The sequence below is a fragment of the Pelobates fuscus genome, chromosome 6 (assembly GCF_036172605.1).
Source record: "Pelobates fuscus isolate aPelFus1 chromosome 6, aPelFus1.pri, whole genome shotgun sequence".
Classification (NCBI taxonomy): Eukaryota; Metazoa; Chordata; class Amphibia; order Anura; family Pelobatidae; genus Pelobates; species Pelobates fuscus.
Window position 1 is genome coordinate 254,067,009 of NC_086322.1, and position 27,626 is coordinate 254,094,634.

The 27,626-nt window shown below is 45.0% G+C and overlaps 2 protein-coding genes across 2 annotated transcripts in view; both read left to right on the plus strand.

The window, feature by feature from the left end:
- The window catches only part of RSAD1 (radical S-adenosyl methionine domain containing 1), a 29,465-nt gene extending 19,523 nt beyond the window's left edge, over window positions 1–9,942 (plus strand). Inside the window, exons 8-9 of the mRNA XM_063458967.1 lie at window positions 393–496; window positions 9,532–9,942. Of these exons, the coding sequence (XP_063315037.1) occupies window positions 393–496; window positions 9,532–9,655 (228 nt within the window). The 3' untranslated portion in view covers window positions 9,656–9,942. The remainder of the gene's footprint in view (window positions 1–392; window positions 497–9,531) is intronic.
- MYCBPAP (MYCBP associated protein) overlaps window positions 9,865–27,626 on the plus strand; it is a 92,348-nt gene continuing 74,586 nt past the window's right edge. The window contains exons 1-2 of the mRNA XM_063458961.1: window positions 9,865–9,942; window positions 26,795–26,925. Coding sequence (XP_063315031.1) covers window positions 9,888–9,942; window positions 26,795–26,925 — 186 coding nt within the window. The 5' untranslated portion in view covers window positions 9,865–9,887. The remainder of the gene's footprint in view (window positions 9,943–26,794; window positions 26,926–27,626) is intronic.

Below are 27,626 nucleotides of genomic sequence, written 5' to 3' on the forward strand. Positions count from 1 at the left end.
GTCAAGCCATGCCCCCCATAAAGCCTTTTCTTCATAATAGAAATACATATAAATGTAGCGTTACGTCAAAATGAAAATTCTAATACTGATGTACTTTAATCCTAATCCTTTAGCAGAAAGACATTCAATTTCTCTCATATTGTCACACTTCTGGCTTTCTATGATATTTTTTTTCTGTAAAATAGATTGGATCAGTTCAGCCACTACAACAAGTAAAGATTTATTTTTCCTCTTACACTGCTTATTCATTCACTCATTCAATCTCACCACCTTCCACTTACCATTTGGGAGTAGAGAAGTTGAGAGATATGTGACGAGGGGGAAGGAAATGTATGCACCAGGCTGTAAGAATATGTTTTACTGTTACTTACTTCATTTTTTTTTTTTCTCAGGCCTGGCAACAACTCTCTCCGTCCATCAGCTTGAAGCATCTTTTTGATGCATCACATAAATTAAAGATGCTTCAGAAGCTGGAGCTGGTATTACTGGATGAAAGGTAAGACCTGAATGTAAAAGGGGAGGAATTCGACAGTATTGCTAATCATTTTGGTGTCTGGGTTCCTGTGGCCATAAGGGGCAGGGAAAGGTGAGATTTAACTACCTGAACCTGTCTCTCGCGGGCAAATCCATCATCTTTCTGAACCCTCTTCATTGAGATCTGTGGAGGGCGGGATTATCCATAGTATGAGCTTTATTTCCTTACAGCAATAACTGGTGACGGCTGGGGGGAAAGACAAGCTTGACAGTGGTAGCTCCGTCTTTTTGTCAAGTGTAGGAAAAATACTGAGACTAAGTAGTCCCTACTTTGCCTCAGTTTATCTTTTAACTAGTTTGGAACTTCAGTAACATTCCAACACAGTTGGAGGGCCTGGTTGCCATAAGCGGCAGGGAAAAGTGAGATTTACTTACCTGAATCTGTCTCTCACGGGCACTGCCATCCTCTTCCTGGATGAGGATCCCACAAGACCGTTTGTGACGGTAGTCACCATCACCAAGAGCTTAAGATAGACAATTCAATTAGGTATCTGGATGATTCCTATGTTTAAGTCACCCTGTGTCCATTGTGGGTGCAAGCCATTTTAGTGTGTAAATCAAGCTCCCTTCCTAGTGCTTTTAGTTCAATAACCCTCACCCGATACCCAGGGCTAGAATCAGGGGGGTAGACCGTGATCTGTCCACCTGCCTTTATTAACTTTTAATCCCTCGCCCAAATCCCATGATTGGGGAAAAGGGGTGATCCCCACTTACTTTGCAGGCCCCATCATATGTCCTTAATGGCTGCCCAGTCGCTATTTTATAGTTACAACAAGCAGCCACTGAATTTAAAATCTTCCATATTGGCCTACTTTTATTATTATTTTTTCTTACTTTTTTTTTTTTTTTTTTCTTTATTTTGTATTGACACAACATGTTGCATACATGGGTTAACATAAGCATCCAGTAGAAAGGTAGCTGGAACACTGGTAACATACTGTACAGACATTTCGTAGTTATAACGAGCATGTAAATTAAGTAAATTAACATTCGTATATTTATCACCTTCCTTAGCAACAAGAACAATTTCTTAATAGTGTTATATATGGTTTTGCTCTGCCTTTGGTAATTCGCCTGTGTTGCTAGTGTCTGTATAGCTGTTCACCGCTTCTGATGCCTCTGCTGCTTGCGTGCCACATGTGCCTATCATTATGGATGCCTTATGTGGGTCAATATTTTGTTCTTAGTACTTGTAGGCCTGGATAGAGATACAGAAAGAAGAAGAAGTACACAGAGTGAAAGAGAGAGGCGAGGGGGTAGGGTGGGTAGGGGGTGATTCACTAAAGGGGCCGTTGTCGTCGGACTCTAGAGGAGGTTGTCGTCGGAGCATTGTTATATGTTAGTTTCCCAGGTTGGAGTTTTCCCAAGGTTCCCAGATCTTTTGAAAAGTTTTTTAAGGTGCCCCTTATTCTAGCTGTTAGGTTGTCCATCAAGGGGACTTCTTTTATCCTATTGATGACCCCTTTGATGGGTGGTGTGCCTGGTTTAAGCCAGTCAGAGGCTATGGCCCCCTAGCTGCTAAGGTAATTTTGTGGATAAGCTTTTGTTCATGCCTAGTCCAGCCATCTAGAGTCCTGCTTAATAGTAATAGCCATGGATCTAGGTCTGGAGATCTGCAAAAGACCTGTGCCAGTAGTGCCTGTATCTGTTTCCAAAATGTGATAATCTGTGGGCATTCCCACCACATGTGCACGTACGTCCCTCTCAGACCGCACCCCCTCCAGCACTCATCTTTAGGAGTCTTATGCATTTGGTATAGTTTAACTGGTGTAGTATACCAGCGAAGCATTGTTTTGATAGATTGCTCCTGGAGGGTAACGCACACTGACGAGGTATGGTTTGCCTCCCAGATCTCTTGCCACTCTATGCCTTCTAACGTGTCCCCTAGATCTCTCTCCCATTGATCCATATAGGCTAGTTTGCCCCAGTCCCTAGCTTCTGAACAGAGGTGGGCGTACATGAGCGTTATCATGCCTTTGGGTATTATTTCTTGGAGGCAGATGCGTTCGAAGAACGTCAGCTGTTTCCGGGCCGCCGTTTTTATGTGCGCCAATTTCGCGAAATCTCTCATTTGTATGTATCTAAAAAAATCCACGGGGGTGAGATGGCCCCGCTGTCTTAGCGCGTCAAAGGTGATGACCCCTGTTCCCTCGTATAGTTGGCAGATGCGTTGTAATCCTATTCTCTCTAAGTTTTTGAAGTCTCTAGCTATCATTCCGAGAGTGAAGGCTTTATTGCGTAAGTATGGCATAATAGGGGATGGGTCTGATGCCAAGTGGAATTTTAGTTTGAAAGCGTCCCATATCCTCAGGGAATTAATTATAGTCGGGCATGATCTCGGGTCTGTGCTCTTTAGGAACCCACATGAGAAGCTGCGGGAGGTCGGCTCCTGTCATGAGAGATTCTACATCTGCCCATTTTTCGGTCACCTGGAGGAGGGTGCCATATTGCCACTTGTGTCAATTGAGTCGCTATGTAATAGTAATATATGTTTGGGAGTCCCAGTCCTCCTCTTGTTCGTTGTCTATATAAAATATATCTGGATATTCTGTGTCTTTTGTTTTGCCATACAAAGGATCCTATTGCCCTCTGCAGGGGCTGCAGGGAGGCTTTGGCGACGCGGATGGGCAGCGCTTGGAACAAAAATAAAATTCTAGGTAAAATGTTTATTTTAACGGCATGGATTCAACCTATCCATGAAATAGGCCTGTCCACCCACGTCTCCATCTCCCGCGCTAGCTGTTTTATTAATGGTGTGTAGTTATGATCGTATAATTTTTCCGGTTTTGCTGTTAGGCGGAAACCTAAATATTTGAGTGCCTGTTGTTCTATTTTTAAGTGGTATGTATCGTGTATCAAGGCTGTAGTTGCTGCAGGTACCCCTATTGGGAGAGCGCCCGATTTTGCCATGTTCGCTTTGTATCCAGAGATGGGCTCCCTCGGCGCTGGTGACCTCTCCTCCCCCATCTGCCGTCAGCGGAGCCGAATGCACATGCGCATTCAAAGTATCCATAGGAAAGCATTTCTCAATGCTTTCCTATGGACGCTCTGCGTGATGGAGGCGGAATGCGCCCCAGCGTCGCAGATGCGCCTCTAGTGGCTGTCCAGAAGACAGCCACTAGGGGCTGGATTATCCCCAAATGTAAACATAGCAGTTTCTCTGAATGTTTGCATCTGAAGGGTTAAAACCTGAGGGACCTGGCCCCCAGACCACTTCATTGAGCTGAAGTGGTCTGGGTGACTATAGTGTCCCTTGAAAATAAAGAAATAAGGCAAATTTTAATAACACACTTCCAATGATTTTGCTGAGGCCATCACAAGCAGCAACCCCACATGTACAACCATACAAGTAGCCACGTGTGTTTAGAGTCTACTTGTGGGGTTGCATGTGTGGGGATGTTGCTAGTGATGTTGTGTTCCTGTATGTCAAAGTGTTGTGTTAGATTCATCGTTTCTCTTGTTTTACCTATTGTACAGCGTTGCAAAATATGTTGGTGCTATATAAGTGCTGAGTGCAGTATTGCAATGGTGGGTATGCTGTTTGTGATGTGTATGTGTAGGGAGGCAGCATGTGGTTTTGTATGTGTGGGGATGCTGCTTGTGGGATTGTGTCTATACAGTGAGGCTCCTTGTGGGTTTTTGTTTGTGTGAGTGGGGCGATTTGCAGTGCATTATGTGAGTGGAGATGGCTGGCTGTGTTGCAGTGTCTGTGGGATAGAATCTGTAGTAGGCATCTGGTGGTTACTGGGGCTGTAGTGCGTGCATGTTTGGATAATAGAGACTCTACTGTGTATAAGCTGGATAGTGGCTGTAGTGTGTGCGTGGGGGATAGATACTGAAATAGTTGCAGGGAGGCAAAGGGGCTTTGGTGGGCACTGTGAGGCAAAGGGACTGAGGTGGGTGCAGGAGGCTCGGGGACTTAGGTGGGGGTGGGACTGGACAGAGTATGAGGTGGGACATAGAGGTTGTGGTGAGCGCAGGAGGGGACATAGGAGCTGTGGTGGGTACTGAAAGGGATAGGGACTATGGTAGTTGGAGGTGGCAGAAGGGATGTGGTGGGAACATGGATAGGTGGATCCTGGGGTGAGTGTTGGGAGGAATGGTGGCTGAGGTGAGTGCAGGGGGACTGAGGTGGGTTTAGGGGGGAATGAGGTGGGTGCAGGAGCAGCTGTGGTGGATGCAGACAGGGCTGAGGTGGGTGCAGGGGGAGCTGTGGTGGGTGCAGGGGGGCTGAGGTTGGTGCAGGGAGACAGGAGGCTAAAGTGGGTAAAGGGAGAGCTGAGGTGGGTGCAGCGGGAGACGTGATGTGTGCAGAAGGACCTGTGGTGGGTGCGGGTAGACAAGGGGCTGTTGTGGGCACAGGATGGACATAGAGTTTGTAGTGGGCACAGGGAGGGACATAGAGGCTGTAGTGGGCACAGGGAGGGACATAGAGGCTGTAGTGGGCACAGGGAGGGACATAGTGGCTGTGGTGGGTACTGGAAGGCATAGGAGCTATGGTAGGTGGAGGTGGCATAGGGGCTGTGGTGGGTGCATAGGGAATTAGGTGGGTACAGGGACAGGTAGATCCTGGGCTGAGTGTAAGGAGGAATGGTGGCTGAGGTAAATGCATGTGAACTGAGGTAGGTGCATGGGTAGCTGTGGTTAGTACAGGGGGGCTGAGGTGGGTGCAGGGAGACAGGGAGCTGAGGTGGGTGCAAGGGGAGATGTGGTGTGTGGAGGAGAAGCTGAGGTGGGTACGGGGGGGCTGAGGTGGGTACGGGGGGGGCTGAGGTGGGTACGGGGGGGGCTGAGGTGGGTACGGGAGCCTGAGGTGGGTACGGGAGGCTGAGGTGGGTACTGGGAGCAGAGGTGGGTACTGGGAGCAGAGGTGGGTACAGGGAGCAGAGGTGGGTACAGGGGGCTGAGGTGGGTACAGGGGGCTGAGGTGGGTACAGGGGGCTGAGGTGGGTACAGGGGGCTGAGGTGGGTACAGTGGGGCTGAGGTGGGAGCAGAGGTGGGTACTGGGGGGCTGAGGTGGGTACAGTGGGGCTGAGGTGGGAGCAGAGGTGGGTACTCGGGGCTGAGGTGGGTACTCGGGGCTGAGGTGGGTACTCGGGGCTGAGGTGGGTACTCGGGGGCTGAGGTGGGTACTGGGGGGCTGAGGTGGGTACTGGGGGGCTGAGGTGGGTACTGGGGGCCTGAGGTGGGTACTGGGGGCCTGAGGTGGGTACTGGGGGCCTGAGGTGGGTACTGGGGGCCTGAGGTGGGTACTGGGGGCCTGAGGTGGGTACTGGGGGTCTGAGGTGGGTACTGGGGGTCTGAGGTGGGTACTGGGGGGGCTAAGGTGAGGGCTGAGGTGGGAGCAGAGGTGGGTACTGGGGGCTGAGGTGGGTATGGGGGGGCTGAGGTGTGTACAGGGGGGGGCTGAGGTGGGTACGGGGGGGCTGAAGTGGGTACAGGGAGCTGAGGTGGGTACTGGGAGCAGAGGTGGGTACAGGGGGCTGAGGTGGGTACAGTGGGGCTGAGGTGGGTACAGTGGGGCTGAGGTGGGAGCAGAGGTGGGTACAGGGGGCTAAGGTGGGTACTGGGGGGCTAAGGTGGGTACTGGGGGGCTGAGGTGGGTACAGTGGGGCTGAGGTGGGTACAGTGGGGCTGAGGTGGGTACAGTGGGGCTGAGGTGGGAGCAGAGGTGGGTACTCGGGGCTGAGGTGGGTACTGGGGGGCTGAGGTGGGTACTGGGGGGCTGAGGTGGGTACTGGGGCGCTGAGGTGGGTACTGGGGCTCTGAGGTGGGTACTGGGGGGGCTAAGGTGGGTACTGGGGGGCTAAGGTGAGGGCTGAGGTGGGAGCAGAGGTGGGTACTGGGGGCTGAGGTGGGAGCAGAGGTGGGTACTGGGCCTAAGGTGGGTACAGGGGGGCTGAAGTGGGAGCAGTGGTGGGTACTGGGGGGCTGCAGGTGGTGCTGAGCTGAATGAGGATTTGCAGAAAATAATTATAAGAAGCTTACCTGAGCTGTCTGCCAGGCTGCTGCAGCTCCTCTTCAGTCAAGGCAGGCCTAGCCCCGCCTCTTCCTCCTCACACAGCACCACACGGCTGGAGACCTGGCAGCAAGAACTGAATACTCACTGCCAGGTCTCCCTGAGAGAGGGGAAACTGGTGAGGGAGGGAGGGGGTTAACTACAAAGTGATATGCTGCAGGGGTCCTTAATGAGGAGAATGATGGGAGACTTGCTCCCACCCAAACAGGCCAAAGAAGCTCCCCTGGATGGACTTTTCTAAACCGGCCAAAGTCCCAGCAACCGCATCGAGTGACTTGATCATTCAATTCCGGAACGGAGCAGACAAGATGGCAGTCCTGAAGGCAATCAGGGGTAAGCCCAATTACCACTTCGAAAATATGGCACTAGATTTCTACAGCGACCCATCCGGCAGCACATTGGCTGGCGGCGGTCACTCAAGCCTCTTACCTCACTACTCCAACAGCGCAACATTGGATACCGCTGGCGCTTGCCCCGCACGCTCCAGGTGACACATGGAGAAACGACTTGCCCTCTCCACGACCTACGAGATGCAGCCGCATTCTTAAGGGATTTAGGACTACCACAAGACTATCTACTAAAGCCACAGCCGCAACCCGCTAAACGGCCCTTGCACAACTGGGACCCAAGCAAGGTCACTCCGTTCACACCACGATGACCCACAGCGGAACCATATGCTACTGCAACCACGTGAAGCCCCGTGAGGCTCTCTGACCAGGACTGATTATGATTGGGACGGTTACTTATTACTAATATTTTATGTTTTATGTTCCTCGTTTATTTGGATTTCCTAAGACACATCATAATGGGCACTGTTTGTCTATTAACAGGTATAGTCCACATACTGACATAACCCCCCTCATCTCCCACCGTAGAGCCCCCTTATCTCAGACCGCTGTCCATTATACGGACACGAGCGGTGTATAATCTTAACTTTAGAACTATATGGCCTTAAGACAGCAATTCACATAAGGCGCAAGCTGCACCCGACGAGCTAGATATCAAACTTACTTATGTTATTTACCCCCATCATAAGCATGATTCAACCTCACTGATGCTTTTTCCACATTAACCGGGCGACCAGTACCCAGCACTGGTCGCTCGGTTAATGGGCGACCATTTAATAGGCGAACTTACTCAGGAAAAACAGCCCACTCTAGAGCTTTCACCTGCCTAACTTGCCCGCATACCGCGGGGAAATACTTATTATTTACCCATGCACACGGGCCTGCATAAACGGATGCCTAACCTAACATTAGGTCCACACAACTTCACACATAGAAGAGGTTCAGAGAACAACCAGCATCAGACCCTTTAGGTAACATTAAACTCAGAGGGCGGCCCCTACCCAGAACAAACAGTGGTCACGGCACACATTATTTTAGTATTTTTTAAGCCATAAGGAGAGTAAATACCCGCCATATCCAGCAACGAACCCTACCTAGTTCGCAGCTCTCATGCTCAATATATATGTTATAACCTACACTCAATTGTTTACTTTTCATTTAATCATATAGCTCTAAAAACGGTACTGTAACTCACATAACAATCATCCTTGAGCACACTAAACCGACTCAGCTACTTTTCATTCATTAATAAAAATATGCCAGTATATTGAATACCACGCTTGGTTATGCATATTGTACGTATTTATACCTCGATACTGCTATTGTGGCGTACTGAGGCTGTTTCTTTATTTTTGTAATGCATCAAATAAACAATTATAAAAAATAAATAAAAAAAATACAATCACATACACAAACCAGGTTACAAAAGGAACACTGAAGGGACCATAATCACTTGAATGGACTGAATTGATTATGGTGCCTACAGTCCTTGGATGTTAGGTCCCACATTAGTACTAGATGATTTATTCTTCACCTAGAAGGGTTCTCCAAACTCTGGCCTTCCAGATGTTCCTGAACTACAACTCCCATGATCCTTTGAATGAAATAGATAGACAGAGAATTATGGGAGTTGTAGTTCAGCAACAGGGCCAGAGTTTGGACAACACTAAACTAGTACATATTCTTGGTCCCCAGCAGCCTCAAGACATGACCTCCATTGAACATATTGCAGATGGAGTTATGCTTTAGATAGTGAATATACCCCAAAGTGAATCTCAAAATGTCCAAGTCAGATATGTTTTCAGTTCGGCTATATTGTTAATATTTGAAATTCACTTTAACCCCTTAAGGACAGATGACGGATATATTCCGTCATGATTCCCTTTTATTCCAGAAGTTGTGTCCTTAAGGGGTTAAATGGAACACTCCAAGCACCATAATCACTACACTGAGCTGTAGTTGTCATGGTGCCAGACATGCCCTGGAGCCTTCCCTCCAGTGTAAATAGTTAAACCATGTTAGAGCAATTGGACTTCTTATCTGTGGTTTGTAATGCGCTTCTCCTCTCCTTCACTACATCCTACCGAAAGCAAGAAGCTTTCTATCTCAGCTAAGCCCAGTGGTTGCAGGGCTTAGCTAATTGGCTGCAAGTGATGACTTCAGAAGACAAAATGGAAGCTAGGAGCTTCTTGTTCTTTTGTGGTTGTAAGCTGTCAAACTGTTCTAAAATGGTTTGTAATGGGGACAGGGGGTGCCAAGACACTTCTGGCACCATAACTAATACAGGATGCTGTTGTGGCCATGTTATTTATAGCGTTCCTTTAATTTTCTAACAATTTACAATTTACAGCTTTATTATAGTGGGTTGTGCTATAGACATGGTAAACCTAGACATGACCATAAAACAAAAATCTAAGAAAAAAATATTATATTGAAAACCAAATTGCAAAATGTGAAAAATGATTCACCATCTTTGCTATAGTCATAGGTTGCATATTTTATCCTTCATTTCTGCATTCAGATCCCAGTTCCCTACAATGCATAGTTTAGTGAACAAACCCCTGTTGTGAATAACTATATGTTCACCTAGATTCATGTCCCTTTCTTATATGCATGTTTTTCTCCCCTAGTGGCCTGCGATGCTCCTGGAAGGGGCTTGCTGTTTTGGACAGTCTTCTAGTGCCCCTCCTTTCCCAACTGCAGTACGCCTGGAATCAGATGGAAAAAGAGCGGTCACCTAAGGACACCACATAATAAACAATTATTGTACCAGCCAACAAAGCTCCTGGTTTTGTTTAATGTAAAAAAAAAAAAAAAAAATTATGGTTAAATTGCTATAACCCGGACGACGTGTCAAGAGACACCTGTTGCCTTTGCAAAAACAACCATAGGCGGATCGCTAAGTGTAACAGCACCCCCTAGTGGCGATTTCTCATATTGTTAACATGAGGCGTGGCGACTGTTGCCATGGACACGTAAACTACGGATGAACATGGCGAACAAACAGGCAAAGAAAGAGTCTCGAAGCAGAACCCCAACGGGTAACCCATATATTGTGTAAATGAGGAATCTGCTGTATTACTGTAACTGTAACAAAACTCGGCCATTTCAGAGTGAAGTGCAGCCTGTACACTTAGACGGCGTTCTAGAACGGCACTAGAACGGAATCTTTACCCTCTGTGTTCTGCCGATTAATATTCGAATAGAATCTTTACCCTCTGTGTTCTGCCGATTAATATTCGAATAGAATCTTTACCCTCTGTGTTCTGCCGATTAATATTCGAATAGAATCTTTACCCTCTGTGTTCTGCCGATTAATATTAGAATAAACCTCTATACCTGCACTTCTCTTTCCCCCTGCTGCTTAAAAATCATATAATACTTTATATATCGAGATGCCATAAACGTATATGATCATACACCAATACAGTGGATTTAGCACGTGTGCAATGTACATTAAGTGGATATTAGATATATATATATATATAACACTCCATAAATCTAGAATCCACTTAATGTACATTGCACACATGTGCTAAATCCACTGTATTGGTGTATGATCATACACCTCTATATTCTTCTCTGATTCCATGGCATTGTTTATTGACATGCTGTATTTGGAATATGAATCCTTACACTATGTTGTTACCCATATTTTGTATCACTTCACTACAAAAAAAATAATAATAATAAAAAAAATAAAATATATATATAAATATATATATATATATATATTCTATATCTATAAATCTAATATCCACTTAATGTACATTGCACACATGTGCTAAATCCACTGTATTGGTGTATGATCATATATATATATATATATATATATATATATATATATATTCTTTAGTTTTGTAGTGAATTAATATAAAATATGGGTAACAACATAGTGTAAGGATTCTAAATACAGCATGTCCATAAACAATGCCATGGAATCAGAGAAGAATATAGACAAATGTGTTGTGTGAAGTTACCAGATGGTGTGACCCAGACTTTCTGTGACTGTTCAGTTACAGACTGAATAAGACGTCTTTGCAAGATAGGTGCTCTGAGCTATTGCGTGCCTTTTGAATTTATCTCTAGCTGAAACACTGCACATACATACTCCTACCACAATGACCACTTGAAATTACTGATGTTGTCAAGGTGGTTGGAGTAACTCTTTAATTTATAAAAGTGCCAATTTCTGTTCAAATCTGCACTTTTTGTAAAATGAGTAAACTGAAGTGCTTTAGGAGTGCAGAGTATCCCTTTACATAATTAAGTCATTTTATTAATTACAATTTGAGGGACCTGCCTGACAACCCAGGCAGAAAGTCCAGGGCATTTGGTTTGCAAGTCCTATAAATATATATATTTTTTGTAATTCTTTATTTTTGATGTGCAGCGAGATATTATACACATTCAAAGTAATAAGTCACATAGAAAGTTATCCAGCAAACAGTACAAGGAAACTGCTATTTTTTTTGTTTTTTAAATTAAAATTATGACAAGAGTAATTCAATGCATAGAGATTGGCAAAGATATAAGAATTCGATAAGGACATATGCAGTGGATGTTTAGACAGGCAATAGTATTTTTGCACAGGCTAGTTAAACTGATTGAGAGAGCGGTTGTACACCCAGGAGGACCCTACAATTAGGAAGCCAGACCACAAGCAAGCAAGGCATTAGATGGAGGGAGATAAATGAACAGACTAGGTACATGTAGGTAGCTTAAAACATAAGTAAAATGAACAAGTGACAGGGAAGCTAGTGCGCTGCCATCAGGGGTTTCCATTTCACATCAACCTATACTCCTATGGGGTAGGCCGCAGCCGAGATTTGATAAAGTGATGGCCAGATGAAAGGTCACATTCTGGGGTCTGTGTAGCAAGCTGCAGAGGTATTCGAGTGGGCTGGGTGGCTGTTTCATTCACCTCTCTGATATATTGGAGTGGTGTCTGCGTGGGTGGAGTGGAGTTGTGTGGTTGCGCCCACTGTTCGCTGCTCTGACACGCAGTCGGCGTCTCCTCTTTGTACAGTCCTGATGCAGGGAGCTCCCCTTCCTCTGCTTCGCTGTAGATGAGGGACCTTTGGGCTGGGTAGTTGGTGCAGCAGAGGCCGCGATTTGCATGCGTGCCGATAGCTTTTCCCAAAAGGCATCAAAAGTCATCTTTAGTCCATCGAGCATGTCCCACTCTCCGCCGCTGGCGTTGGATGAGCCTGCGGCATCCGCCTACATGTCTGGTATGTCTGTATGCGTTGGTGCCGCCTGTACTCAGTTTTCAAGGGGCCCTCCAAGGTGTGGACCAGGATTACCCCAGCCGGTCCAAAGGGGGCAGGGGGGAAACTAGATGAGTAGACTCTTGGCCCAGGCTACCTGAGGCAGGAGATGGGCCGCCACGCCCTTCCTCGATGCACACTAGGCCGCAAAATGATCAGAGCCACCCCGAAGACCGTGCTGACCATGGATAATGCACGTTACTGGTAGGTGAGTCAAACCCCAGCTAGGGTGACTTTTGTGTTGCTTTGTTTTGCTTTAGGTTCCAGTGGTGACCCCATGAGTCTTGGTTTTGCCCGTAGTGGCCCAGAGCTCTCAAGACACACGTCCTGCAGGCATGGCAGTCAGGCCCCACCCCCGCAAGCACTATATTTAACCATGTAACTTTCCATGACACCATAAAACTTGTACATGGGGGTACTGTTTTACTCAGGAGACTTCGCTAAACACAAAAATTAGTGTTTCAAAACAGTAAAACGTATCACAATATTGTCAGTGCAAGTGCCATTTTTTGCATTTTTCACAAACAGCACTTTCACTGACAATATTGTTGTGATACATTTTACTGTTTTGAGACCCTGATATTTGTATTCAGCAAAGTTACCCAAGTATAACGGTATCCCCCATGTACAGGTTTTATGCTGTTTTCACAAGTTACAGAGTCAAATATATGACTTTCATTTCAGTTTTTTCACATTAAAAATTGCCCATTGGTTATGTTGCCTTTGAGACGGTAGGGTAGGCCAGGAATGAGAATTACCCCCATGATGGCATACCATTTGCAAAAGTAGAGAACCCAAGGTATTGCAAATGGGGTATGTCCAGTCTTTTCTAGTAGCCACTTAGTCACAAACACTGGCCAAAGTTAGCGTTCAAATTCAGTTTTTGCATTTTTCACACACAAACAAATATGAAAGCTAACTTTATAGCTCTTTGTTCAACATTTATACAGGTATTCTCAGCAGGAGGTCATCAAGCGAAACAATACAGGTAGTCCTCATTTAGCGACTTACCTGAAAAACAACTTCTCGGATTCTCCATGTTAGAGAGCAGGTCTATGTTCAGGGAATTTTCCCAGAACATAGATTTGAGGGATTTCCTGTGCTAGTGCGCTAATCTATTTTTGGGGGAATTCCCTCGAACATAGACCTGCTCTCTAGCACATGCTCTCTAATGCATCCTCACTTACCGACCAATTTGTTTTACGACTGGGTTGTAGGAACAGAATTCAGTAGGTAGTGTGATAATGATTTGATCAAAGGCAGGATAATTGAATTACCTACTGGACACCAGGTCACCTTACTACAGTGTCCCTAAAACAAATAGTTCCCTATAAGTTAACCCCAAGAGCTGTACATCCCTAGAGCGCTCTGGTTTAGAGGTGCAAACTGTCCGAAAATTGCTTGGATCTGAGATTGCTCCGTCAAGTCCTTTGTGTCGGTAGACGCCTCATCTCCCTGACCTCCCCTCCAAATAGTGCTAGGGTTGTTTAGAGAGAGCAATATCGTGATATTCTTCTGATCTGATGTACAGTTCCATGGTGTTTCTGGGTACTTAATCTGCTGGTATCTATATCTTGTTAAGAAAAACATAAACTTCAGAGCAACCAGCAGCAACCAAACCCCCTACCCTTGTTTGCTGCAGGACCCTAGGGAAGCCACTCTCTTGTTTTCATACCTTTTATGCTTTCTTTGTGTATCTCTTTTAGTGTGTCTATAATATATATGATTGTGTGTGTATCTTTTTGAGAGCATCTGTCTGTTCATGTTTGAATGCACCCCACCTGCATTCATAAATGTGAAAGATTGATAAATCCATTGTGTTGCTGAAAAAAATTACATTTTACTGCTGCAATAATATTTAAGAATGGTTTTACTGGAGAGACAATGGAAAAAATAATTGATTTATTTGAAATATTAAAATTGGTCAATTGTTTATTTAAACTTGTTGTATTGCAGATGAAAATAAAGTCAGGGACCGGAAAATCCACAAAAAACAATGAAAGCTGCTGTAGAGCACTTAATTAACGAGATTAGAAAAATATTACAAAATAGGAATGTTTCATGGCTTTCATATGTGTTAGCAAACTTCTCTAAATTAGCCTTTTTGTATAAATTCAACTTAAATTTAAATCATTAATGCTTAATATCATGTAGTCCCCCCTCGTGCTGCCAGAACAGCTCTGATCAAGAGCACTGAACATGGTCTGTGGTATCTAGTACCAAGGCATCAGCAGCAGATCCTATAAGTCATGCAAGTTCTGAGGTGTGGTCTCCATGGTTTGGATTTGTTCTTCCAGCACATTCCATAGATGCTCAATCATATTGAAATCTGGGGAATTTGTAGACCAAGGCAACACTTAGAACTCTTTGTCATGTCCCTCAAGCCATTACTGTACTATTTTTTTTTTCATTGTGGCAGGGTGCATAATCCTGCTGAAAGAGGCCACCACCATCAGGGAACACCATTACTATGAAGGAGTGTATGTGGTCTGCAACAATCTCTAGCTAGGTGGTATATATATATATTTTTTTTTTATTCTTTATTTTTGTTGTGCCATGTTATACAAACAAGCTTGGCATGACATTTCCTTGTTGAGAGAACACATGAAAAATGACAGTGGTAATACAGGAGGCGTCAGAAATGGGGAACATTTTATAGAAAGGACAAATCTAAGTGTGAGTCAGGGCAGAGTAGAGAGAAAAGCATTGTCAACTAGGTACACTGAAATCACAAGATAGATTACATGAGGAGTGTACCACCAATTAGTAGGTATGCTGGGACCAAGATTGTTACCCCAATTGGGATATGCAAGGAATGAGCAAACTTAGCGTAGGCTGTAAGCAGTTGCTAAATGTGTACAGAAACAGACAGTAGTAATATAACAATGGTGATAGCCTGATATTTTTTCTGAGAAGGTGTCTCCTTGAGTGCTGCCCAATCAGCCTATGCCTGTGACAGTCAGGCAGAGTCCAGACATGTACTTGAGGGGGTTTGTGCCTGCCGAGGTGCCGTGTCTTGTGGCATTCCTGCAGCCCCAGGCGGTAACAGGAACCAACTCCCATTGGCCACAGGCCACTCTCACCGGTACTAGAAGGGAGCCTTGAGATCCCGGGCGGTGGTGTTTCATCCAGGTGTGTAGACTGCGGACAGGGACACAGACCTTCTTGGATCCCCCCCTGGGAGGGGGGCGCCGAACCGGATCTCTGGTCAGATGTGGTACCCTGAGGGTAGGTTATACAGATTGCAGTCTCCGAGCCTCCAATCCCTTCCAGAACCGCTGGCATATGGCATCAAATGCCTCCTGGAAATCAGCTTCCCAGTTTCGGGGCAGCAGGCTACTCAACATGCGTGGCATCATTGTTGTTGACGGCCATCTTGTAGAAACCGCGTGGGAGCTCCATACACAGATTTCACCCAGTAAATGTGGGTACTGGCTTGATAGGTCCGGGAAAACCCCCACCGGCCCAGAGGGGGGGAACTCGGGTTACTGAGTATAGGTTAGAAAGCCTGGGTAGCTCCAGACGTAAAGATCAGCCGCTGCCCCCGCCAAGGAAATACCAGGCCGCAGCAAGCTGGTGGTCGAGATCACCGGGCAGCACAAGTGGTGGGACACATAACCCACACCAAAGCTGTCCTGGAGGTACCAGGTATCAGTGCCAGTGTGGGTGAGTTGGGTAGGGAGGTTGATGTACCCCATCAATCTCTAAAAATACAAGCTTATTCGGGAGCTCAAGTCAATCACGACCTCCCAGCATGTCTTCCATGCCCCGCCCCCGCTAGGTGGTATGTTTTAAAGTGACATCCACATGAATGCCAGGACCCAAGGTTTCCTAGCAGCACATTGCCAAGAGCATAATACTGACTCAGCCGGTCTACATTCATCCCCTAGTGCATCCTGTTGCTATCTCTTCTTCGGGTAAACGATGCCGCACCCAGCCATCCTCCGGATCTAAAAGAAAATGTTAAATCATCACACGAGATAACCTTCATGGTCCAGTTCTGACACTTGCGTCCCTCGCTCCCAGCGTGCATCAATGACCCTTGGGTGTCCATGACCTGGTGGCAGTTCACTGGTTGACCTTCCTTGCACCACTTTTGGTAGGTGCTATTCACTGCATACTTGGAACACCCCACAAGACTTGCTAATTGGAGATGATCTGACCCAATATTCTAGCCATAATTATCTGGCCCTTGCAAGGGTCACTTATATCTTTTTACTGGCCAATTTTTCCTGCTTCCTACACATGAAATGTAAGAACTGACTTTTCATTTGCTGCCTAATATATCCCACCCCTTGGTAGATTCCATTGTAATGATATAATCAATGTTATTCACTTCATACTGTATAATATTACAATTCTTTTGTATAAAGCAATTTAATGTTGTTGTGGTGTCTATTTACCCAATACAAATATCAGTGCCCTACTGCAAACGAGGCGTTTAGGTATTTAGGTTATAGATGTTTGTTTTTTTGTTTATTTAAAAGTGCACTATAAGCAAAATAAACAATTATAGTTAAAGTGACAGAAATAGGCACAGAACATAAATCAAAAATCAAGAATAGTTACCAAAAGTACTCACAAGCCTAATAGGGCAGAAACAGGACACATAAAAAAAAAAACCAACGTTTCGGCACCTCATGGTTGCCTTTATCAAGGGTATGTTTATGTATGTTATCTGATATTGACTTATTAAACCAGGTTAAGTTACTATTGTGACTTTTTTTGGTGTGCATTCTCTTTCTTATTATAATTACTATTTATGTTGGTATTTGAGGGAATACCAGTAAGGATTAGCACCCAGATGGTTATGCCTTTTTGCTAAATAGTCTCTCCATACTCTGTTTATTGTATGACTACTAGCACCATAACCGCAAAGATCTCTGGGAACCTAGGTCAGTTGCCCATTGATGTGTAACCATTAAAAGTTCAGTGTTTTGAAGTGGTCATGGCGCAGAGAGCCTGTAATTACAGTGTTTCAGTAGGAAACTTTGCACCTCCAGAGATATTTAGGTTGTAACGCCACATCCAGCAGCATCATTAGCCCTCGTTCCGTGCTGGCTAATTTCAATTCTGTACTTATTTAATTGCACAGACACTCGCATACACTGGCTGAGAGCATCGGAAGGGAACAGCCGGCGCTCTCAGCCAATGTATGCCCAGCAGGATTGGCATCTTCAGCTCTGCAAAAGCCGGATGTGGGTCCCAGGTAAGAGGCAAGTTGATGCAAAACTGTTTCCACTTTACCGGGGTACTCTTAGCATCTTAACAATGTCAATGGTCTGTATTGGTTATGATGTTTGGAGAAGCCCTCTATTTTGATTTTTTTTCACGTGCAGGTGCATTCATTTTTTAATTGTACTTTCTGTTGTCGTATATCAATGACAAGTTATATAAGGAAACTAACAGATCACTTTGTGAGAAAATTGAAGGGGAATACATAAGAGTACAACCAAAAATGCAAAAAAGTGGAAGAATAAACAATATCTCTGTATCAGTCATATGAGCTCTGTCATTTACACCTGGCAGTCAGGATAGTGAAGGCATACAGAGAATAGGAAAAATGAATATTTCTATTTTTCTCCTCATTTAAATAGTGTCCCCTGGCTAAGTCTGAACTTAACTGGTTTGTGGCAACCCTAGTCACAATAACCACCAGTTAGTCTCTATGGTATTCCCTGCTTCTATGCATGGAGTGAAGCAGGATAGACCATAGAGACTAACTGTCAGTTTTCAAACACCGCCTGACCCAAGGTGTATGTATATGGCTGAATGATCATGTCCCATACTAAACGTAGAGGTAAGTTTCTCCAATTTGTTTTTTGCATATGCTTCATTTAAAAAAAAAAAAACTAAAAAACTATTTCCTTTCCATACGTGATAAATTGATTATTGTATTAAAATAGTTTTGAGGTGGCAGTTGTCTTATAACATGAGAAAGCAAAGCTGCAACCAGGGGAGGGCTGGCAGCCTTAGGCCTGTGGGGCAAAACCAGTCAAGTGGCCCATTGCGCCACCAAATCAGTTCACCATCCATGCCCACCTTTTTCTGGTTTTATAACGGATATTGATGTTATGCTAATCAGTAGCTCTTTGCCATACCCGCTCCTTCACGGCTCTGACTTTCAATGTTGTCAGAGCACAGGCTGAGAATCTCTGAGCCTGTGCTCTGACTCACTAACTGAGCGCCGGAACCACAAGGGAGAGGATATGATCTGACTGCACCTACTGCTGGTGCGCACCAGTGGACCACCAGCGAATCGTTTAAATTAAATATGCTGGTGTACCCAACTTGTGAGCTGTGTTGGCCGCCGGGCGCCTCTGTTGTCATGGCACCCTGCGTGACCGCACAGCTTGCCCACCCCAACGGCTGGCCCTGCTGACACACACTGATGTTACTACTTAGACATCCCTCAATATTAATACAGAGATGAGAGTAAACACCAATAAACTGTGGAAACAGAGCTGATCCCCCCAAATTTATAAAGGTTTGCTTAGAGGATTTATTCAAGATTAAATCATGCCTCCTCCTCTCTCCCCCATGCGCTGCTCTGTAGGCTGGGAGGAAGTGAAGAGTAATCACAGTCTCCCAGCACAACGCCACCTGTGGCTGCATGGGGAACAGCTGTTTAATGTAATGCTTGCAGGACGGCCAGCTGCCGCAGAACCTCTTTGTTTCCGTCTCTGCAAAGGGCTCCAGGCACTGCTTGTTGTGAGTGTGAGCCACTGTAAATTAGGGGCAGAGGGCACTTGCACTGCGGTCAAAACGGGTCTGGGCAGGAGGAGAGTGCAGTGCAATCAGTGCACTCCCCTCCTGTGGGTCACCAGTAGACTGGTGCACCTGCCCAGGATCAGAGCCGGTGCAAGGATTTTTGCCGCCCTAGACAAAATATAAATTTGCCGCCCCCCCCCCCCATGTGACATCACAATGCCCCACCCATATGATCTGCCATATGAACTAACGCCAGTGCTGCACACAGTGTGTGTTTACATTAAAAAGCCTGCAGGGACCAGCTATAGACACCAGAACCACTTCATTAAGCTATAGTGTCCCTTTAATGTGAGGTAAATTATAGATTAGTGACACTAATAATATACTAGATTGCCTACTTACAATTAGATGAGGATGATGATGGGCTGCAGTTTGGCTCCACTGGTCTGGTGTAGAACAGGACCTCTGGAGGCTGTTTGCAACTGTGGTCACAAAATTCAACGTTCTGGGAGAATTGGAAGCAGCTCCATTTTTTGGGGGCCTCTTACACAGCTCAAGGTCTGGGCCCCAGTGCCTGACGGTGAGTATGCCCATAAGGCCCACTCATACGTCCACTTATATGTTCCACCCACCCATGAGCTCGCTCACAGGGAGTGGAGTGTGTAGGGGCTGTGTTATGTGTTATCTAATATGTGTGCTTATGGTATGTAGTGTATAGGGATACCAGTTTGTGCAGGTGATGCAGTGTGTTTGTGTGTAGTGGAAGCAGTGTGTATTTGTGTATAAGGGATGTATTATGTGTTTCTGGTTGTGTGTAAGGGATGCATTGTGTGAATCTGTGTTTGTATGCATAAGGGATGCAAGGTGTGTGTCTGTATGTGTGTGCATTGAGTGTAAGAGATGCATTGCGTTTCTGTGTGTATGTAAGAAAAACAGTGTGTGTGTTTGCATGTGTGTGTAAGGGTTTGCATTGTATGTTTCTGTGTATGTGTGCAAATGATGCATTGTCTTTGTGTGTAAGGGTTGCATTGTGTGTGTGTGTGTGTGTAATGGATGCATTGTGTGTTTCTCTGTGTGTAAGGGAAGCATGTTCAGTTTCTGTGTATGTATAGGGATGCATTGTGTGTTTCTGTGTATGTATAGGGATGCATTGTGTGTTTCTGTGTATGTATAGGGGTGCATTGTGTGTTTCTGTGTATGTATAGGGATGCATTGTGTGTGTGTGTGTGTGTGCGCGCGTAGTGTTAAAGAGCTCCCTGTCTTGCCCCCTGTCCTATAGAGCTGTCCCTTCTGTCCCTTAGAGCTCTCCCCTGCGGTCTCTTCTCACACTCACCCACCCTCCCTGTGCTCTTCTCATCCCCCCTCCACCCTCCCTGTGTTCTTCTCACTCCTCCCTCTGTGTGTTCTCACCCCCCCTGTGTTCTTCTTACCCCCTCCTCCCTGTGTTCTTCTTACTCCCCCCCTTGTTCTTCTTACCCCCTTCTTCTTATTACTCCCCCCTTCTTCTTACCCCCTTCTTCTTATTACTCCCCCCTTCTTCTTCTTAACCCTCCTACTTCTTCTTACCCACTCTTCTTCTTCTTACCCCCACTTCTTCTTACCCCCTTCTTCTTCTTACCCCTTCCTTCTTCTTCTTACCCCATTCTTCTTCTTACCCCCCTTCTTCTTCTTACCCCCCTTCTTCTTACCCCCTTCTTCTTCTTACTCCCCCCTCTTCTTCTTACTCCCCCCTCTTCTTCTTACTCCCCCTTCTTCTTCTTACCCCCTCTTCTTCTTACCCCCTTCTTCTTCTTACTCCCCACTCTTGTTCTTACTCCCCCCTCTTCTTACTCCCCCCTCCCCTTACTCCCCCTCCCCTCTTCTTACTCCCCCCTTCTTCTTACTCTCCCCCCCTTCTTACTCTCGCCCCCTCCCCTCTTCTTACTCTCCCCCCTTCTTACTCTCCCCCCCTCTTCTTACTCTCCCCCTCCCCTCTTCTTACTCTCCCCCCTCCCCTCTTCTTACTCTCCCCCTCCCCTCTTCTTACTCTCCCCCCTCCCCTCTTCTTACTCTCCCCCTCCCCTCTTCTTACTCTCCCCCCCTCTTCTTACTCTCCCCCCTCCCTTCTTACTCTCCCCCTCCCCTCTTCTTACTCTCCCCCTCCCCTCTTTTTACTCTCCCCCCTCCCCTCTTCTTACTCTCCCCCCCTCCCCTCTTTTTACTCTCCCCCCTCCCCTCTTTTTACTCTCTCCCCCCTCCCCTCTTTTTACTCTCTCCCCCCTCCCCTCTTTTTACTCTCCCCCTCCCCTCTTTTTACTCTCCCCCCTCCCTTCTTCTTACTCCCCCCCCCTTCCTTCTTCTTACTCCCCCCCCCTTCTTCTTACCCCCTCCCCTGTAGGTGGCCGAGCTGCACTCCAGTCCGCGGTACCGGCCGGAGTGATAGGAAGGTGCTCAGTGTGCACCTTCCTGTCAGTCCGGCCGGGTACAGGAAACAGAAACTCCTGTTCCGCGCGGAACAGGAGTTTCTGTTTCCTGTACCCGGCCGGACTGACAGGAAGGTGCACACTGAGTACCTTCCCATCACTGCAGCCGGGACCGCGGACTGGAGTGCAGCTCGGCCACCTACAGGGGAGGGGAGGGAGGGAAAGGAGCTGCAGCCGTCTGAGTGCTCTTCACAGAGCGCTCGGCGGCTGCAGCATTTAAAGGGCCGGCCCGACGCAGCCGGTCCTAAAATAATTTCGGGCAGCCTGGGGGCAATTGCCTCCCTGCCCCCCGGCCCAGCCCGCCCCTGGCTGCAACCATAGCAACAGTGTAGGATTCAAATAGATCAGCCCAAGCAATTATAGTCCTAGATTGTGTAAAAATAATGAACCCTCTTCAGAATTTTCCTTCTTCTCAACAAACACACTTAGTAGGAACTATATAAATAGAAAAAAACACATTTTTTAAAATTAATATCTAATTTTTATGATTGTCTTTAACCCCTTAATAACACATGACATGTGTGACATGTCATGATTCCCTTTTATTATAGAAGTTTGGTCCTTAAGGGGTTAAAGGAGCACTTTAACATTAGGACTGCTAACATGCATTCCTAACATTAGATTGTCTTCTTAACTATTTACATTTTTGTGTCCCCCTTACAGGGAAACTCCAGTGCCAGGAAAACAATCAGTTTTCCTGGCACTGCAGGTCCCCTCTCCCTCCCACCTCCCAATCCCTGGTTGCTGAAGGGGTGAAAACCCCTTCAGATCACTTACCTGAGACCCGTTTCTACTCGCCGCCGCTCCTCCCAGTCTTTACGTCGGCCGGTGGGCGAGACTAATCCCGCCCACCGGCCGGGGAGACCTAATGCGCATGCTATAGAGCAGGAAGTGCCCTCTAGTGGCTGTCTAGTAGACAGCCACTAGAGGTGGAGTTAACCCTGCAAGGTAATTATTGCAGTTTATAAAAACTGCAATAATTACACTTGCAGGGTTAAGGGTAGCGGGAGTTGGCACCCAGACCACTCCAATGGACAGTGTCCCTTTAAATAGTTAAATAAATCAAATTTACTTACCTTTAGTCCCCCTACGTGCCTGTCTCACTATGGCCGCCGGCCCGCCGCTCCTCTACTGGCTGAGATCATCAATACAGATCTCAGTCAATCAAATTCTCCCCACAGCATTTGCAGGCAAGTGTGCATGCGTGACATTCAGCATCAGCTAATCAGGATCTCCTTACAGAGAAGCATTGGCCCTGCATGAAGATGCCAAACGTCAGTCCTGTGAAGATTGCAGGACTGGACCAGGAAGTGTCTCTTGTGGTTATCTGAGTGACAACCACTAGAGTTGCCTTTTCACTGCCTTTTGGCATAAAACACAAACACAATGTTTGCATTGCTGAGACTGCAGGGACAGTCTTTTTGCACCATAATCACTACATAAAACGGTGGTGGTTCTGGTGCTTTAAACTTCTGTCTTTTAGAAAACTCTTTAGAGTTCCTGTTAGAGGAAATGAAGAGTGCTTCTAATAATGTTAGTAAATTAAAAGACAGCAATAGAATCAGTAGTGGAATTAAAAAAACAAGGGACAATAATTTTTCGGTTGCCCTCTACCACTCCAGACAACCACCATGACCATTTCTGTTTTTTTAAATGATTATGGTGGTAGGAATCCATGAGAAAGCTGTGATTGGATGGCACCACTGCTGGGATCATGTCATTATGGGGCGTGAAAGATCAGCCCGGGAGCTTCACCCGGCACTGGATGTCAGGTATATTTAAAACCTTATTACAGGGGAGGGAACCTAATAGTAATACCTCATAAGGCATAGTTAATTGAAAGTGTTAGGGTTGCCCTTTAAATTCTGGTTCCCCCAAAATGTCCCCATTTGTCACTGTCAAATAACTAGCTCTCTAGTCCTAAAATCCCACATCCCCAGGCCAGCTCACCCTCTTCCTTCCAAATTTAGACTGCTACATTTCCCTGACAATTAACTGTCTCCCTACCTAAATTAGATTTTGCCACATTTGCCTGACTATGAACCCTCTCTATTGCCAAATTAGACTTGCCACAAAGTGGCCCAAAACGGGAGGCCTAAAATCTGATGGGAACTGCTGCACCTGCAGTAGTTCTGCCCCTGAATAGGATATTATCTTAAAGTGAGTCTATACACATCATAACCACTGTACTGTAGTAGTTATGGTAGCAAGACTATTTGAGTGCTGACGTTGCAGTTTGTGCTGAAAATTTTTTGAGCAATTCGTCATAAACTGGACCTCAGCAAATGTGGAAGTGAACCTCCATAAATGCTTTCAATGTATCAATGCTTTACAAACTTGGACCCCAAAAGTTATGATTAAAGGAGATGGGTGGAAATCTCAGGAGCCCACTAGTTGATGTTAACCCAGTGCCCTGTGGGCTGGACAATTAGGGATGGTCGCTCCCAATTGTGTAATCTATAACTTTGCAGAGGATTGAAGCAGGTGAGTAGTGTCAGGATGCTCCGTTTCTTAGACAAAGAGTTACTTCAACCAAACAACAGTGTTTTGAGAAAACACTGATTTTGGTGAGAGTAATCTTTTCTATTAAGGTCTCTCACCTGTGTGTGCAGGCGTCAGATTCAGATGCCAAATTTGCACAAAGTTCATATTAGCCAGCCCAGAACTCTTATTCTGGGCTACCTAATTACACCTAATGACCTGGCCAAAGGATGAGTTAAACCTCCAGCAACAGAGGGGCACACTGTATGTGCAGCATTTCATAGTGACAAGCTGACATACAGACTTGAGGTTGCATGACCACTTCAAATCAGTGAAATGGCTATGGTGCTTGGAGTTAAAAAAAGACCCTCTTGCGGTACACTGGGTGTAGGATACGCAAATGCCATCCCACAGTTATATGGGGATCACCTTCAATTCCTTATTCATTTTTTTTAAGGTAGATTGCTAATGGTGGCTGGGCACCCGTTTAGTTTTTGACCCCACATCACTGCATGGTGGGTGGAGGAGGACCACGTTGCCAGGTCTCTCTGAGTTAGCAGGGAGTCCTGGAAACTCATGTTATTTTGTTATATTCCTGTTATTTTTATACAGAATTAGGCAGAGTTATGATATAAAGTCTGAATCGCAAGGATTAACCCCTTAAGGACCAAACTTCTGGAATAAAAGGGAATCATGACGTGTCAGACATGTCATGTGTCCTTAAGGGGTTAAGGTCAGGATGTTGAACGAGAAGTAGTGCATGAAGTGATAGCTTCTGTTTTTTTCGATTTTTTTACATTTATTTTTATACTGTTAGAATTGAAACCTACGATGGAAATAAACAAAGCTACCAATATTGAACAGCAGTGTAACATAATGTGCATATAGCAGAAAGAGTCCGGAGCATCCACAAAAATCTAAATTAGAGCAAATAAATATTTATTAGAATTCAGTTGTACAAATTAAAAGCATGTATCATAAACAGCATGATAATAAAAATGTTTTTTTTGGGGGGGGAGGGGGGGGGGATAGCAGCAAAGCAAGCAGAACTTGACAAATCATTTTATGTCACTTTTTAAAAAAAATATTTTGACCAATTAACATCTTCAGCTTTATGGTGAAAATGTAGGATAAATTATAAAATGACTAGTTGGAGCGAGAGCACAATCACAGTACAGATATTTTTGCAAAATGGATGTAATGTAATGTAATGTGGCTGTGGGCTCCACTTTATGAGGTTTAGTGGAGATTCTGGAACTCTGGTTCATTGGGGGGTCCTGGTGGTCCGGTGCTTGTTCCTGATCTCTGGTGGTCCTATGCAGTACTGCTTCCTAGATTCCTACTGGTTCAGTGCAGTAATCAATCTGCCATGGTCCGGCACTTTGTGAGTCAGAGATTTCCACATGCCTGGTTTGCCTGTGTGTTTGCAGGAGACGCTTTATGGCAATATGAGACAATATGAGCAATAATGAGCGGTTCTGCATGACCCTGCTTATATCCGGAGAGCTAACCAGATTCTCCTGCAGACTGGAATCAGGGACTGTGCTTGTGGGAGCTCGGCTGGACCCAGGTAAATTGTCAAATCATACTAAAGTGGTTTAGCCACATACCTTGGGATTGCCAGGGCACTTCTGTCACCATAACCACTACAGCAAGCTGTATTGATTTGGATGCTTAAGGTGTTCCTTGAAAAAGGCAAAACATGCCATAAAATTTACCTTTATTCCAGCTTGGGACAGTGTCCCAAGCAGTTATGAAGAATTTTATCGAGTCCGATGCTTCTGCATAACAAGAAGAGCCCTTTAAGGTTATCATTCTGAAAGTCACTAGAGGTTAGATTTCTCAAAAAACAGTATTGTCTGAAAAAATGGACAGGGTTTACGCATCAAATCCACTTCATTAAGACGAAGTGGTGTTGGTGCCTAGCTCGTCCCCTTTATGTTTAGCAAAAAGAACCCTACCACGTGTTTGTGGAGTGATTTTGGTTCAAATATTCTGCCTAAGGTCCAGCTTTTTGATTGACAGCACTGAGGAGTACCCTCAAAGCTGCAGTGATTTTTGTAAATTGCTGAAATTCTAAGCTTCTCTCAGAGAGGAGAGTCATCTCCTTGTTCTTCATGCACTCTTTCAATTATGTAAAGTTGTGATCGAGGTTAGAGTGACCCTTTAACTTTGATAACTGAATATCACTTCTGCCATCCAGACATTTTCGTTAAATCAGCTAGGTTATTTTCTTTGTTCCTAAAAAACCTTCATTGTACCATTTGGGATCTTGCACAGTGTGTTAGGTAAATGAAAAGCGGTGTTGGTTCCTCTGTAGAAGCTGAGTTGTGTTCCCCAACATCTTTTTTTTTTTTTAACCTTCAAATTCATATGGTAGACATTAGGTTTTATTCACTAAATACTGAATTATAGTGAATTGCAAAAAAAAAAGTCTCTCCAAATTAACTGTAAACACAGCTTCGCTTTTTGTCTAAAGTAGCAGTTCTGTTTTCAACTTGCTATGTTTTTTTGCTTACTAAATAAAAACCATAACCTAAAAAATATATATATACTACTATTTAGGGGGCAATGACAGTTAGAAGAAAGGATATAGCAAAAGCTAATAATGGGGCATATGACAAAGGAAGAAGGAAGGTATAGAGCAGAAAGGAAGGGTGATGCTGATAGGAACTTGGTGGAAGGTCACAGTGACACTTATAGGAATGGGGACTATGAATATTACAAAAAGGGACAATGAAATATCACTGACCCCTCTCCTCCAGATGTCACTTTCCACATATGGAAAGGGGATCAGTAACATGGGAACATACAAATGTAAATGGACTCATGCATATGCAGCGACACCCAACACAAACATCCTTGCTTTCACTAACCCTCCTCACAATTAAACCACTACATTCACAGACATACTTACTATCCATGCTGTGGGAATAGGTGAATAAAATGCCAACTGTATCTTTATGCAGAAAAAAAGAAATCAAAGAATTCTGAGCTTCACAGTTCACCAGTCCTGGAAGATGCTGAGCCAACGACCAGAAATGTACTGTCAGGAGATGAGATTCAGACACTTGCAATCAAAATTGAGGACCTGAAGAAGGTAAGGGGAGCTGTGTTTTTGCACTGATCTTAGTGATCTGCATGACTTATTTACAGGTTTTACTCCAACCCAAAAAAAGTTTTGCGAATGTTGTGCCCATTCACAAGAAAGGTAGTAGGGAGGAGTCAGGCAACTATAGGCCAGTAAGCCTTACTACAGTAGTGGGGAAAGTAATGGAAACCATGTTAAAGGATAGGATTGTTAAACATCTAAAAACACATGGATTTCAAGATCAGAGACAACATGGGTTTACTTCAGGGAGATCATGCCAAACTAATCTTATTGATTTTTTAAACAAACATTTAAATACATAAAGGGAATCAACACAGTAAAGGAAGAGACTATATTTAAAAGAAGGAAAACTACCACAACAAGAGGACATAGTCTTAAATTAGAGGGGCAAAGGTTTAAAAATAATATCAGAAAGTATTACTTAACTGAGAGGGTAGTGGATGCATGGAATAAACTCCTAGCTGAAGTGGTAGAGGTTAACACAGTAAAGGAGTTTAAGCATGCGTGGGATAGGCATAAGGCTATCCTAACTATAAGATAAGGCCAGGGACTAATGAAAGTATTTAGAAAATTGGGCAGACTAGATGGGCTGAATGGTTCTTATCTGCCGTCACATTCTATGTTATAAAGCACTGGTTTGTAATGGTCCATGCAAAAGAAAAAAGAAAAAATGGAAAAAAAACGTATCT